The sequence below is a fragment of the Orcinus orca genome, chromosome 2, assembly GCF_937001465.1.
Source record: "Orcinus orca chromosome 2, mOrcOrc1.1, whole genome shotgun sequence".
Lineage (NCBI taxonomy): Eukaryota > Metazoa > Chordata > Mammalia > Artiodactyla > Delphinidae > Orcinus > Orcinus orca.
The window spans coordinates 191,685,335-191,697,820 of record NC_064560.1 but is presented as its reverse complement, the minus strand read 5'-3'; the positions used below and the strand labels follow the sequence as shown (position 1 = coordinate 191,697,820).

Genomic DNA, 12,486 nt, shown 5'->3' with positions numbered 1-12,486 from the left:
ACTATCTTGAGAATTTGGGGAACGGGGCAAACCCTGACTGCCTATTGTCACTCAGAAGGGTTCTGAAGGAATGGGGGCTGGGAATGGGTCCATTTGGAGAAGTTTTGAGGGTGTCTCAGGGCCTGGATTAGTCTGCTCTGGCTGCCAGAACAAAATACTACAAACTGAAAGGCTTAAACGGCGGAAATGTGTTTCTCACAGTTCTGGAGGCTGGAAGTCCGAGATCAAGGTGATGTCAGGGTTAATTTCTGGTTAGATATGTCTTCCTGGCTTGTAGATGGTGCCTTCTTGCTGAATCCTCACACAGCCTCTTCTGTGTACATATGGGGGGACAGAGAAAGAGGGGGAGAGAGAAAGAGAGGGAGGAGAAGCAAGCTTTGGTGTCTCTTCCTCTTATAAGGATACTAGTTCAGTGGGATTAGGGCCCCATCCTTATGACCTCATTGAACTTCGATTACTTCCCTAAAGGCCCTTTCTCCAAATACAATCACGTTGGGGGTTCAGGCTTCAATATATGAAATTTCAGAGGACACAATTCAGTCCATGACAACTGGGGTGAGAGAGTAAGATGGGCCAGTGGCCAGAATATGGGAATTTAAAGGACCTGGTAAGTCATGCTAGATTTATTTTTCCATTGACATCAAGAGCAACAAAGAGCAGAATTCCCAATAGGCGAGCTTCACCCTGGGCAGAGTTGGGCTCTGTCACCCCCCTGAGTGTGTGTGTGACAATGTGGACCAGAAATGCCTTTCAGTGGGGGCTCTTACTATTCCGCCTGCCTGGTCCCCACCACTGTCAGCTCACTTTACCTGTTCAGGTGACCTGCCAGCTCTGGCAGGCATGTGAAGTTGTGACCCTGCTTTAGAGGAGAGTTGTGATAAAATATAAAATGAAATAACAATAGTGAACATTTGTGGAACAGCAAAGATGTGTGCTTTACATACAGGACCTCCTCCAGAATCTCCAGTAGGCTTACGTGTTAGGTAGCATCATCTCCATTTTACAGGCGAGGGAACTGAGGCACAGAGGGATGGCCCAAGTCCCACGCTGTGTCATGGGTTCAACTGTGTCCCCCCAGAATTGAAGACTTAACCACCAGTATCTCAGCATGTGACCTTATTTGGAAATAGGGTCATTGCTGCTGTAATTAGTTCAGATGAGGTCGTACTGAACTAGGGTGGGTGCTCAATCCAATAAGACTGATGTCCTTATAAAAGGGGGAAATCTGGACAGAGACACACACACAGGGAGAACGCCATGTGAATATGAAGGCAGAGATCTAGAAGCCAAGGAACACCAAAGATGGCCAGCAAACCCCCAGAATCCAGGGGAGAGGCCTGGGACAGATGCTCCCTCACAGCCTCAGAAGGAGTCAACTCTGCCATCACCTTGATCTTGGTCTTCTGGCCTCCAGAAGAGTGGAACGGTACATTTCTGTTGTTAAACCACTCAGATGTGGTCCTCTGTTAGAGCAAAACTAATACACTAACCAACTAGTATACTCAGTGATTGGTAGATTCCAGGTTCAAACACAGGCGTTCTGACTCCAAAGTCCAGGTTCTACGCTCAGATGCTCTGTGGCCTCTTGGTAACTCCTGGAAAGAGCTTGTCACTGTGCCTCGCTCATTGCAGGCGCACAGAGCTTGGAATCCATTAGTCTCAGACCTGCTCTGTCTCAGAAAAGGACTCCTCACCTTCCCAGGCAGCCAGGGATGAAGCAGACACCCTCCTGCCCTTCACATGTTCACACGTTCACCCGCTCAGTCAGAGCTAGGGGCTCCCAGGCCTGTATCTTCCGCGGATCCCACGTGCATCCACCACCCCGCCGCCCACTGCTACAGCTGCTGTGGGATTACACGCCCACTTACAGGTGCAGAAACTGAGATCTGGAGAGGTAAGAGCTAGCCCCTCAGCACAGGTAACGGAGAAGCTGGAGCTGCAGGCTTTCTGTCTCACCCCAAATTTCAAGTGCCTCTTCCTCCACTGCGGAAATCCCTCTGGCTTCCTGGCTCGTGGCCAATCTCCACTCAGTAACTCTTTGTTGAGTGAGAGAATGAATAACTAAATGAACCCATGATGCTTCTCTCCACACCTGCTTACGAGGGCCATGAAATTCGTCCCTCCACTGGCACCTGGGTCCCCCAGGCTCCACGATGACACTCCTCATGACACTCACTTGCCTCCCTCTGCCCTCCCATCACAAAGTACAAAAAAGATTTCGCCTTTCCTGCCAGAGGAGAATGACAGAAATCGCTAGCATACCCACCCGGTCCCAAAGAAGTGAGTGTGCCTCCCAAGAGGTAAATCATAGGTCACACACAGACCCGTAGAGCTCTTTTTTTAATGCTCCAAAAGGGCATTTTGAAATCTGAGAAGCTGGACTAAATATTTACCCAATCAATTCCGGGGATGTGTCAGGGGGTGGTGATGCAGAACAAATAGCTCGAGGACCTTGCTCAGGGCACAGCCTTTTCCATTCATTCATTCATTCATTCAATCACCAACTATTGGTTGGGCCTCAGCCACATGCCAGACCATACGATCAGCGCTGAGGCCAGTTACTGGGGTGAGTGAAGAGAATGCAGGGTGAACAGGGTCCTGCCTCTGAGATGTTCCTTCTAAGAGGGACGAGGGTTGGCCGGGATGCAGGGCAGAGATTAATGTCAGCCAATCATGTCTGATGGTAGGATGACAGTCTGCCTTAGGGAGGGGAGGAGGCATTTGTTGGAAATCCTGGTAGACTCTCAGGGATGGGGAAGGGAGAATTCTGGGTGATAGGGATCTGTGGGGACCAGAGGCTCGAAGGTGGGAAGCTATGGGCAACCTGGAAAGACAGCGAGAGTTTCCGTGACTGCAGTCATTGGGTACATGAGAGCAAGAGGAGGGGCTGGGGCAGGAGAGGCAGGCAGGGACCAGATCAGGGAGGACCTTGACTGCAGTTAGAGGAGTTTGAACTTTATCCTGTAGGCAATAGGGAGCCATTGAGTCCTTCTGAGCAGGGGAGGGATGAGCTCAAGCAAAATAAGAAGGCATCACCCTCAAGGCTAAACTGGGGGGTGACTGCCCCCCTTTTCTCCCCTTTTTCACACCAGGGCTTGACTTTCACACATCACCCCAGCGGTGTCATTGCCATAGTAACCCTAGGCCTGCATCTTCTTGCAGGCTTGTCTGGGACTCTTAAATCCACCCCCCCCCCCCACACCTCTGCAAGGGCAGACTGGGGAGTGCATCAGCCTGGGCCTGACTTTATTTCTGGCTGTTAAAAAACAGAATCCAACATCCCAGCGGGCGCAGGGGGAAATGGACCAATTCAACCAGGGGGCGGCAAGGAGGGTGTGCGTTCCTCAGAGCCCTGGAGGGCGCTGGGCGCTGAGCACTTGCAGGTCCTTGACCCTGTAGCCTGGAACTGGTGTGAGTAACCCTGGGCTGGTCTTGCTGAGCGATGTCCTCCTGTGGGACCTCCCATCTGTCGGTGACTCCTGAGGCTGCCCCGTCCAGCTCAGAGCTGTGTTGCAGAGGCAGACTCCTCAGAGCCATCATTTCGTTTAATCCGTACAACTACCCTCGGTGGTGGTGGTGGGGGTTCTGCCACTTTCTGGGGTGGAAACCTGTTCAAAGAGGTTAGATGATCTGTGTGAGGTGTCATAGCCCTGAGGAGCTGGGTGTCAGTCCACACCGGTCTGGTACCACCCACATCCCTCACCTTCACCAACAACTTCTGCCCTGGATCCTCAGCAGCTCCTGCGTCCCCCACTCCAAATCCAGAGCTGCTCAAACTCAGCCCTCCAGGCCAAGTCTTCCTGCTTGTAACAGACAAGCCAGCCCTGGAGGGCTATGGCTTCGTGGAGTTGACAACCTTTCCCAGAAAGAGGATGCTCTGGGTGTTGGTGGAAAAGATCTCCACAAGGAAGGACTTGGTGATTGTCCCGGGACCAGAAGGTGACAAAGCCGCTGGTGGCTGCTGCAGCCTGGGTGCCAACCTCATCCACCACCAGGATGGCTTTGTGGAAACTCTGGGAAGGAAATCACAAGCGTTACCTCTGAGAGAGCATGAGCTGGGGCTTAGGGAAGACTAGGGGAACTAGAGACCACTGAAGATCAAAGCCACTTGTTGGGATATCTCAGCAAGAATGTCTATACTGGGGGGGAGGTATTGAGCTGGATGACCTCTTATTTATAAATAGCCATTGCAATTATTAATTGAGCACATACTATGTGCCTATGCTCTTTTTAATCTTCATAACCATCCTATGAGGTCAATGTATTATGTCTGTTTTATAGATGAGGAAAATAAATCCAGAGACTGGGTAACCCTTTAAGGTCATAAGAGGCAGAACTGGAATTTGAACTCTCAAACCCAAGACTCTACCCTCTAGTGCACCTTTGTTATATGTAGCTGAGGTCATAGGTCCCTTTCTCTGGTCTAAGAAATTTGTGATACACACACACACACACACACACAACTCAGCCTCATCTGTACCCTGCCTCTGTTTCTGTCATTGCATTTGTCACTCTCAGTTGCCATGATCTATGAGGGCGCGGTCTCCTGGACTTGACTGGAAGAGCTCTCTGAGGGCAGGGACCTGATGGACCCTAGATCTGCAGCACCAACACCACGCCCAGCACATAGTGGGTTGCTTCTTGGGCTCCCTATGCCCGTGGATGATTAAATAAAACTTGGACTCTGAGACTTCACGTGGTGGCAGGGAGAGCACCCATCACCCAGCACCTTCCAAGAGGTGGAGCTTCCCCCCTGAGGTCTCTAGGAGTTGATATCCATTGATGACTTACCTTGGACACCTGCAGGTTTAGCTGTTCAGTGATGCCAGACAAGTCAGCCTGCTACGAGAACAAGTCTGTGATGCCCAGCTTGGGCAAAATCTGATCTAATTTATAGGAGCCAGAAATGGAGAATTTGGGGCTATACAACTTGAGCTTCCTGTAAAAATACCTGAAAGAGGCACTGGGTTAAAACACTGGACTCAGGAATTAGCCAAGGGTCCCAGCCAGCTGTGCTCTCCTTGACTGCACTTGCTCACGGCCCACCCTGCATCTGAGTTCCGTGGTCACAAACACCTTTGCCTGTGCCACTCCCTCAGATGAGTGCTGCCAGAGGCTTAAAGCCAGGCTCCTTCTTTGCCCTCAGGGCCTGCCGTCTGCAGAACCTCCTTCCTTTGGGAGTTCATCTTCAGCAGAGGTTGTTTCCTGCAGACGTGCCAGGTGCCCAGGGAGACGCAAGTCTCCCGGTGTGGCAGTTTTGCCTTTGTCTCTGATGAGGCTCCGTGCTTTTCACGTGGTTGGGACCCATTGATTTCTTTGGGTGGAATTCCTCCACCACGTGGCCTGTGTGAATCTTCCATCCACATGTGGCCTTGGCCTGAGGTCTTTTTCTTATGTGTGGCTGGAGACTTTTCCTGCTCATAGCCCCATGGTGACGTGAAAGCTTCCCTGCTATTTCCTGGGGTGGGTGGAAACCTCTCTACATCAGCTCAGTCAACCATCTTGATGGGAAGTCTACCCATTCATTGCACAGGGTGGACCCTCAGAGAGCCAGTGTCACTTCACCCCAGACTTGTGCAGTACAAGGGCTACATCTAGAACCCAGACTCCTAACTCCTAGTCTGGTTCTCTTTTCACTGATGAGAGCGAAATCACATTTTGGGTACAATAAGAGTGTTCCTTATTTAAGGAAACCCAAGGAAAGCTTTGAAGAAAATAAGAATTCTTCCATAATTTGGCGATCCCCTCCACTCCCATTTGGGGCACTGGCTTTCACTGGAAGGGTCCATGTGAAGGGCAGTGCTGCAGACTACACCGCACGATGCCCTGATGGTTTACCTCTTTTGAAGAAGATTACCTCCACCCTGTCAGCATCTCTGGAGTCAAAACCTCTTCCACCTGCTCCATGTTCCCTCAGTTAGGAAGGATGAAAAGGGCTGTTGCGTTTCCTTTGTAATCCATCCATAGCACCGAACAGAGCAAGTATCTGTTGTGAAGATACCAGTGGTGCTGGGTATCCTGCAGCATCACAGGCACCTTGACTACTGTATCCTCATCAACATAGAAGTCATGGGGAGAGGTCATCAAGGGGATGGATGGCGTCTCCCACAGAGCTGGAGGAAAGAAGGGAAGAAGGTACAGGGCATCCATGGACCAAGAAGCCGATCCTCCAGCCAGGGAATGCATCCCCCCATCGTCACGCAAGACTCACCCTCCACCATCTCAGCAGTTCAGCACCTGACCTGCCTGGGGAATGGATCTGGGGGTTCAGGTAGGTTCTAAAATAAGAGACCCCAGAGGATATCAGCAAGGTTGTTTCCTGTCTTCACTGATTACTTGAAATCATTGGACTTAAATAATTTTGCCAACCTGATGTTCGTATAGTGGTAGCTCACTGTGGTTTTGACATGCACTTTCTTGGTTTAAAATAAGGTTGAGTAGGGCTTCCCTGGTGGCGCAGTGGTTGAGAGTCCGCCTGCCGATACAGGGGACACAGGTTCCTGCCCCGGTTCGGGAAGATCCCACATGCCGCGGAGCGGCTGGGCCCATGAGCCGTGGCCGCTGAGCCTGCGCGTCCGGAGCCTGTGCTCCGCAACAGGAGAGGCCACAACAGTGAGAGGCCCGCGTACTGCAAAAAAATAAAAATAAAAAAATAAGGTTGAGTAGTCTTTAGTATGTTTATGGATCAACTAGAAGTTTGGGGAGATTTTTTTTGGGTTTTGGGGTTTTTGTTTTTTTATTTTATTTTATTTTATTATTATTATTTTTTAGTTCAGTGCCAGTTCACTTTTTTACCCATATTTCTATAGGACTGTTTCTTAGTGATTTGCAGGAGTTCTCTGAACACTAGTTGTCTATCAGTTCTGTGTGTTGCCAATGTGTTCTCTTCCTCTCTGACTTGTCTTTTCACTTTCATAATTGTGTGTTTTGATGATTGAAATTCTTCACTTCATGCAGTGAGCATACCAGGTTTTCCCTTTATGGTTAGATCTCTGTGTCCTGCTTAGGAAAAAATTTCCTACCTCCAGGTCATGAAGATACTCCCCTATTTCATCTACAAGGTTTACTCTTACCTTTTGCATTTAGGACTTTACTTCACCTGCAGTAAATGCTTATGATCTGTAGGATGGAGGAGTACAAAATCATTTTTTCCCATGAGGATACTGTCCCAGGACTGCTTTTTCAAAATCTATCCTTTTTCTCAATGCTCTATCATGCAGGCTTTGTCAAATATCAAATGTCCATATATCCATGGAGCCATTTCTGGGTTCCATTCTGGCCTCTCTGTTCTGTCCCATTGGTCTATGCATACCACACAGTCTAAATTAATACAGATTTATAACCAGCATTGCTCTCCAGCAGACAGGTTGTCTGTTTTTAACTATTCTTGGCCCTTTTCTCTCTCATATACACTTTAGAATCAGCTTATTAACTGGTACCAAAAAGAATCTTTTAAAAACCTGTTGGGATTACTTTAAAATATTTCAATCAATTTGGGCAGGAACTGACATCTTTTCCATGTTAAGTCTTCCTATTCATAAATACGGTATATCTATTTTTTATTTGTCGACTTTAATATCTCTCAATATAATTTTATCTACAGAGATTCTGCATATCTTTGGTTTGTTTTCTTCTAGGTACTTTTCATTTTTTAAGATAAGCCACAGTTGTTCTACTACTGTCACCATGTGACCTAGACTGAGGTCTTGGGGCTACATTTGTGTCCCCAGAGTGATGGGCAGATGTGTCAGAGGGCAAGACGTCTATTTCTGGAGCACCTCCTTCCCTGTGCCACGATCACTAACACAACTGCAGCGAGGTCTCTTTCAGGAAGAGAGCACCAAAATCTTCATTATTTCTGGCCAGAGCTTTGGGTGTGGTGATGGTGTCTATTACACATGTAAATTATATTATATTTTAAATGGAATGGAGTCAATAGAATATTGTGCAGCCACTAAAATGAGATCTAAATAAAGTTTTCAATAGCGTAAAACTACACACACACACACACACGAGTGCATGTGAAAATTGATAACATCCGAATAAAGTCTATAGATTATCACCAACGTCAGCTTCCTGGTTTGCTATTGTACTACAGTTACATAAGATGTTATCTAGAGGAACCTGAGTGAAAGGTACATGGGACCACTCTGTACAACTTTGCAACTCCCTATGAATTTACAGTTATTGCAGAATTTAAAAAAAATTTTGTTTAAAGTTTCCAGTGGTGCCTGAAAATTCCACATGTAAAACTGCAAGCAGTGACCAGTTTGCATGGATTATTAGTCTGGGACTGTTCCTCAGAATCTGTTTCCTATAGATTCAAGGTGGTTACAGCAGGGGATTGAGAGGCAGATATGAAGCAGCCATTGCCCGCTGAAGGCAGACGAGACGATGAACAGACCAGAGGGGCTGTGTGCTCCAGCTCACCTATGCTCTCCGCCAAGTTCGTTGTCCAGCTCTACCCTGCTGACCAACAGCGTCTCCAGACCACTGCCAGGTGCTCAGCCCGGGCCTCTCCCCAAGCTCTCCCTACATGGAACCACTCTGGTGGCTGGATGTGCCTGGCATGTAGATTTCCTGATAAGTTCCAACTTGTCCACAAGCTCCAGTGACTTGTTCTCTGTCCCTCCAACTCCCTCTTCCTCCGGACCTTCACTTCCCCAGTCCTTCCCACAAACATGCCAGGACTAATTCCTCTCACAACCCCCTTTCCCTCCCCACTCACGGTGACTATGCTTCCTGGATGGCGCCCTAAGTGATACACACTGTACAAAACTGTTCCTACCTGTGATTTCCACTCTATTAACATATGTGTGTGAATGGAAGACTGGAAGGAATTAGGCTAAAATGTTAATGTTGGTTCCCTCAGGAAGGTAGGATTCTGGGCAATTTCTAGTTTTTCTTTTATACTTATATGTATTTTTAAAGGTCTTCAAAATTGTTATCATTAGAATAATTACAAATACTCTATTTATTGAGCGTATATAATGGTCAGGGGTTGTCAAACTTCTGCAAAGGGCAAGAAAGTAAATATTTTACGCTTTACAGGTTATTCTGTCTCAGTAGCAACTGTTAACCTCTGTCCCGTGAAAGCAGCCAGAGATAATACATAAATGAATGGGCGTGGCTGTGTGCCAATAAAACTTTATTTACAAAAACAGGTGGCATTCAGGTTTGGCCAGGAGCTGTAGTTTGCTGATCCCTTCAGGCCCTCTTCTAAGGAGTATTCGAATATGTGACATCATTTGATTCTCAGAAAAAAAACTTTGAAGCAGGGACTCTTCTATCCTTATAAGAGTCCTTCAAGCAAACAACCTGCCCTGTTTGTACCGTTGGTAAGTGGCAGAACTGGATATGAATCCAGCAGTTCAACTTGTCACCATTGGGTAGAATGCATTTCATACATTGCTGTTATTTTTTTAAAAAAATAAGAAAATAGGGCTTCCCTGGCGGCGCAGTGGTTGAGAGTCCGCCTGCCGATGCAGGGGACACGGGTTCAAGCCCTGGTCTGGGAAGATCCCACGTGCCATGGAGCGGCTGGGCCCGTGAGCCATGGCCGCTGAGCCTGCGCGTCTGGAGCCTGTGCTCCGCAACAAGAGAGGCCACAATAGTGAGAGGCCCGCGCACCGTGATGAAGAGTGGTCCCCACTTGCCGCAACTAGAGAAAGTCCTTGCACAGAAACGAAGACCCAACACAGCCAAAAATAAATAAATAAAGAATAAAAATAAAGGAATTCCCTTAAAAAAATTTAAAAAAAAAGAAAATATTTCTAAAGATATGAAGGGGTGGAAATCAATACTACCCAAACTTAAATATCTGAGGCTCTAACATTAAATTCTCAGAAGGCTGCTCAAACCTATCAGACCCAATCCATCCACTTTCTGTTCTGCGGGAGTTTCTTTCTGATATGTGATCCTTCAACGAATTAGGGGGAAAGGGAAGATGTAGGATCCACCAACGAATTGACTCTTACCTTTGAAGTAAATGTAATTCACCGGCACCATCGTGGTATCCGCGCTGAGCTCATTGACCAAATCCACAATCTTCCCTCGAGTTTCCTCCCTGACTTGGTTGTTGATAAGCTGGGTTGTGCCCTCAGAGTCGTCGAAGTTGGTGTGGAAGAGTTTGGACTCATAGAAGGTCACGGAGTCATTAAGGAATCTCGGAAGGAGCAGCAGCTCCAGGGTCAACAACAGGGTGCTGTCCACACGTACCTCCAGCCCGTCGGCCGGGAGGTGGAGAGTGTGCAGAAGGTTCTGGAAGCCCCTGTGCATGTCAGATACTGACACCTCTGTGAGATTGAAGCCAAGACCCTCGAGGATCTGGGTCCGGCTGTGCTAGCGGACCCCCAGGGACAGCATGGCGTAGGCGGCGGAGATGCTCAGCAGGGAGAAGACGTTGCTCCCGTAGGGTTGGGAAGCCATCAGGTGGTAGAAGCGGAGAGCAAAGGCAGTATTGCCTGCAGTGACCTTGAGGCTGGGGGAGCCCTCACCTGTGCCCGGAGCCTCCTGATGGGGGCAGTGGATGTGACCCTGGCCGTGATGCTCGGGATGCCGCTGACCTCGAGAAAGGACCAGTAGTCCAGCCAGACGGAGGAGCAGGCAGTCGGTAAGACGCACCTTCTGTGCTCTCGGGTCTACAGGAGAAAAGAATGTGCCCAGGAAACTCCCCAGCAGAATGCCCAACCCCACTGAGATGCCAGGCAGAAGGCAGGGCCCCAGGGATCTAAGCGATACTCTCAACTCCTGCAAATGAGCTTGCAGGGGAGTAGCAAACACCCAGTACCTTCACGTGTGCGGTGCCATGACACTGCAGCAGGGCTGCAGATTTACAAAGCAGCTCATTGCCCACCATCCCATTTCCTTTCCCATCTCTGTGAGCTCTGCACGGCACTGGACTCCATTCTCATTACAGAGAAGGGGAAACAGAGACTCCAAAAGTGACTTAACCAAGTCACCAAACTAGTAAATATCTGAGCTAGAGCACAGGTCTCCGGACTCTCAGCCTGGGGTGCCTTGCACCATCTGAGTTTATTTCCTTAGCCCAGTGACCCATCACATCAAAGGTGCTCATCGCCAAAGGCTATGTTAGCGACTACCCCACAGACATCCGTGGTGTGTTTTACACTTTGCAAAATCGCTTTCATGCCATTTTGTTTGACCCTCTTATCCAGGTAGAGGTCAATAGAGCTGGTATTCTTGTCACCACTCTGTACAGATGAGATCACTGATGCTCAACACATGATGTGTCCAAAGTCTCAGGGACAGAATTGGTCCCTTTCCCTAATGAACTTAACCTGCCCCAAACAGGATGCTCAATTTTCTCCACCAAATCTTCTCTCTGCCCCATCAAATGGCCCTACCATTACCTAGTTCTCAGCCCCAAACCCAGTTGTCACCCCTAACATCCATCTGGCCTTGCATCCATCCCACCCCATTCAATCCCTCAGTCCCTCTTGACACTCATTCAACTCTCCATCATTTTTCACCCAGACCAGAGGTCAGGAAACTTTTCCTATAAAGAGCCAGATAGTGAATATCTTTGGCTGTGGGGACCATACAGTCACTATTACATCTACTGAACTTTGCTGTGCTCGCTGGAGAGTGACCATAACAAGGAACACCCCCCCAACATGGCTTCCTACCAACCTATAACAACCACTCCTCACCCCCTCTCACACACTTCTCTCCGGCCTTGCGGTGAGATTACCCAGAAGCTCTGACAGGAGCTCTCCAAAAGCAACTGGAGCCAGAAGACCTGGGTCCCCAGCTGTACGTGGCCTTGCGGGAGGCTTTTCTGGATCTGAGCACCAGTTCCCTGCCCAGTGCAGCAAGGAGGTTGGTGCAATCATAGGTAGGTGTCTTTCTAGCCTTTGTCACCTCTAATTAGGGTGACCAGTTGTTCCAGTTTGCCCAGGACTTTCCTACTTTTAGCGCTGAAAGTCTTGTCCCAGAACTCCCAGTCCTAAGCAAACCGGGACGGTTGGTCATCCTCCTTTTAGTCTCTACTGTGACCCTCGTAGGGTTACTCACAGCACAGTCAATCCTGGAGTGGCCCCTGGGTGCCTGTCTGAGCTCTAGATGTGGCTTGGATGTATCAAGCCCAGGAGGATTGGAGAAACCTCTCTGCACCACCTCCCACCTCCCTGATTAGGTAATTATTAATGAACTGACCCATGGGTACAGTGTGGAGTCTCAATAGAGAGAGAAACCCCACTGCAAGTTGGCTCACCTCCTCCCAGGAGAACCCCCTTTCCCTCCCGGGGGGACCAAGAGAGTTCACCCCTTCCTGTTTGTGTTATTGTTGAGGTTCACCTGATACTTGCTTTTCCTGCGGCTCAAGGGAACCCCTTAGTGGGCCTGGTCTCCACTCTGACCTTCAATTGCAATGTGAACTTAAGTACTACCATCCCCTTCTCTGGGTTTCTGTTGCCCCGCACCACCATTTCAGCCATATCCCTGCCCCTGCAAATAAAGAGTTGG

General features: G+C 48.8%; 1 protein-coding gene across 1 annotated transcript; it reads right to left on the bottom strand.

Moving 5' to 3' along the window:
- Positions 1–3,832: 3,832 nt before the first annotated feature.
- On the bottom strand, positions 3,833–12,181 carry SERPINA4 (serpin family A member 4). Its single transcript, XM_033419738.1, is given in 7 exon segments — positions 3,833–3,917; positions 3,919–4,013; positions 4,792–4,951; positions 5,839–5,858; positions 5,860–6,113; positions 9,978–10,640; positions 12,178–12,181. Coding segments are annotated over 7 exon segments (1,281 nt in total).
- Positions 12,182–12,486: the final 305 nt, after the last annotated feature.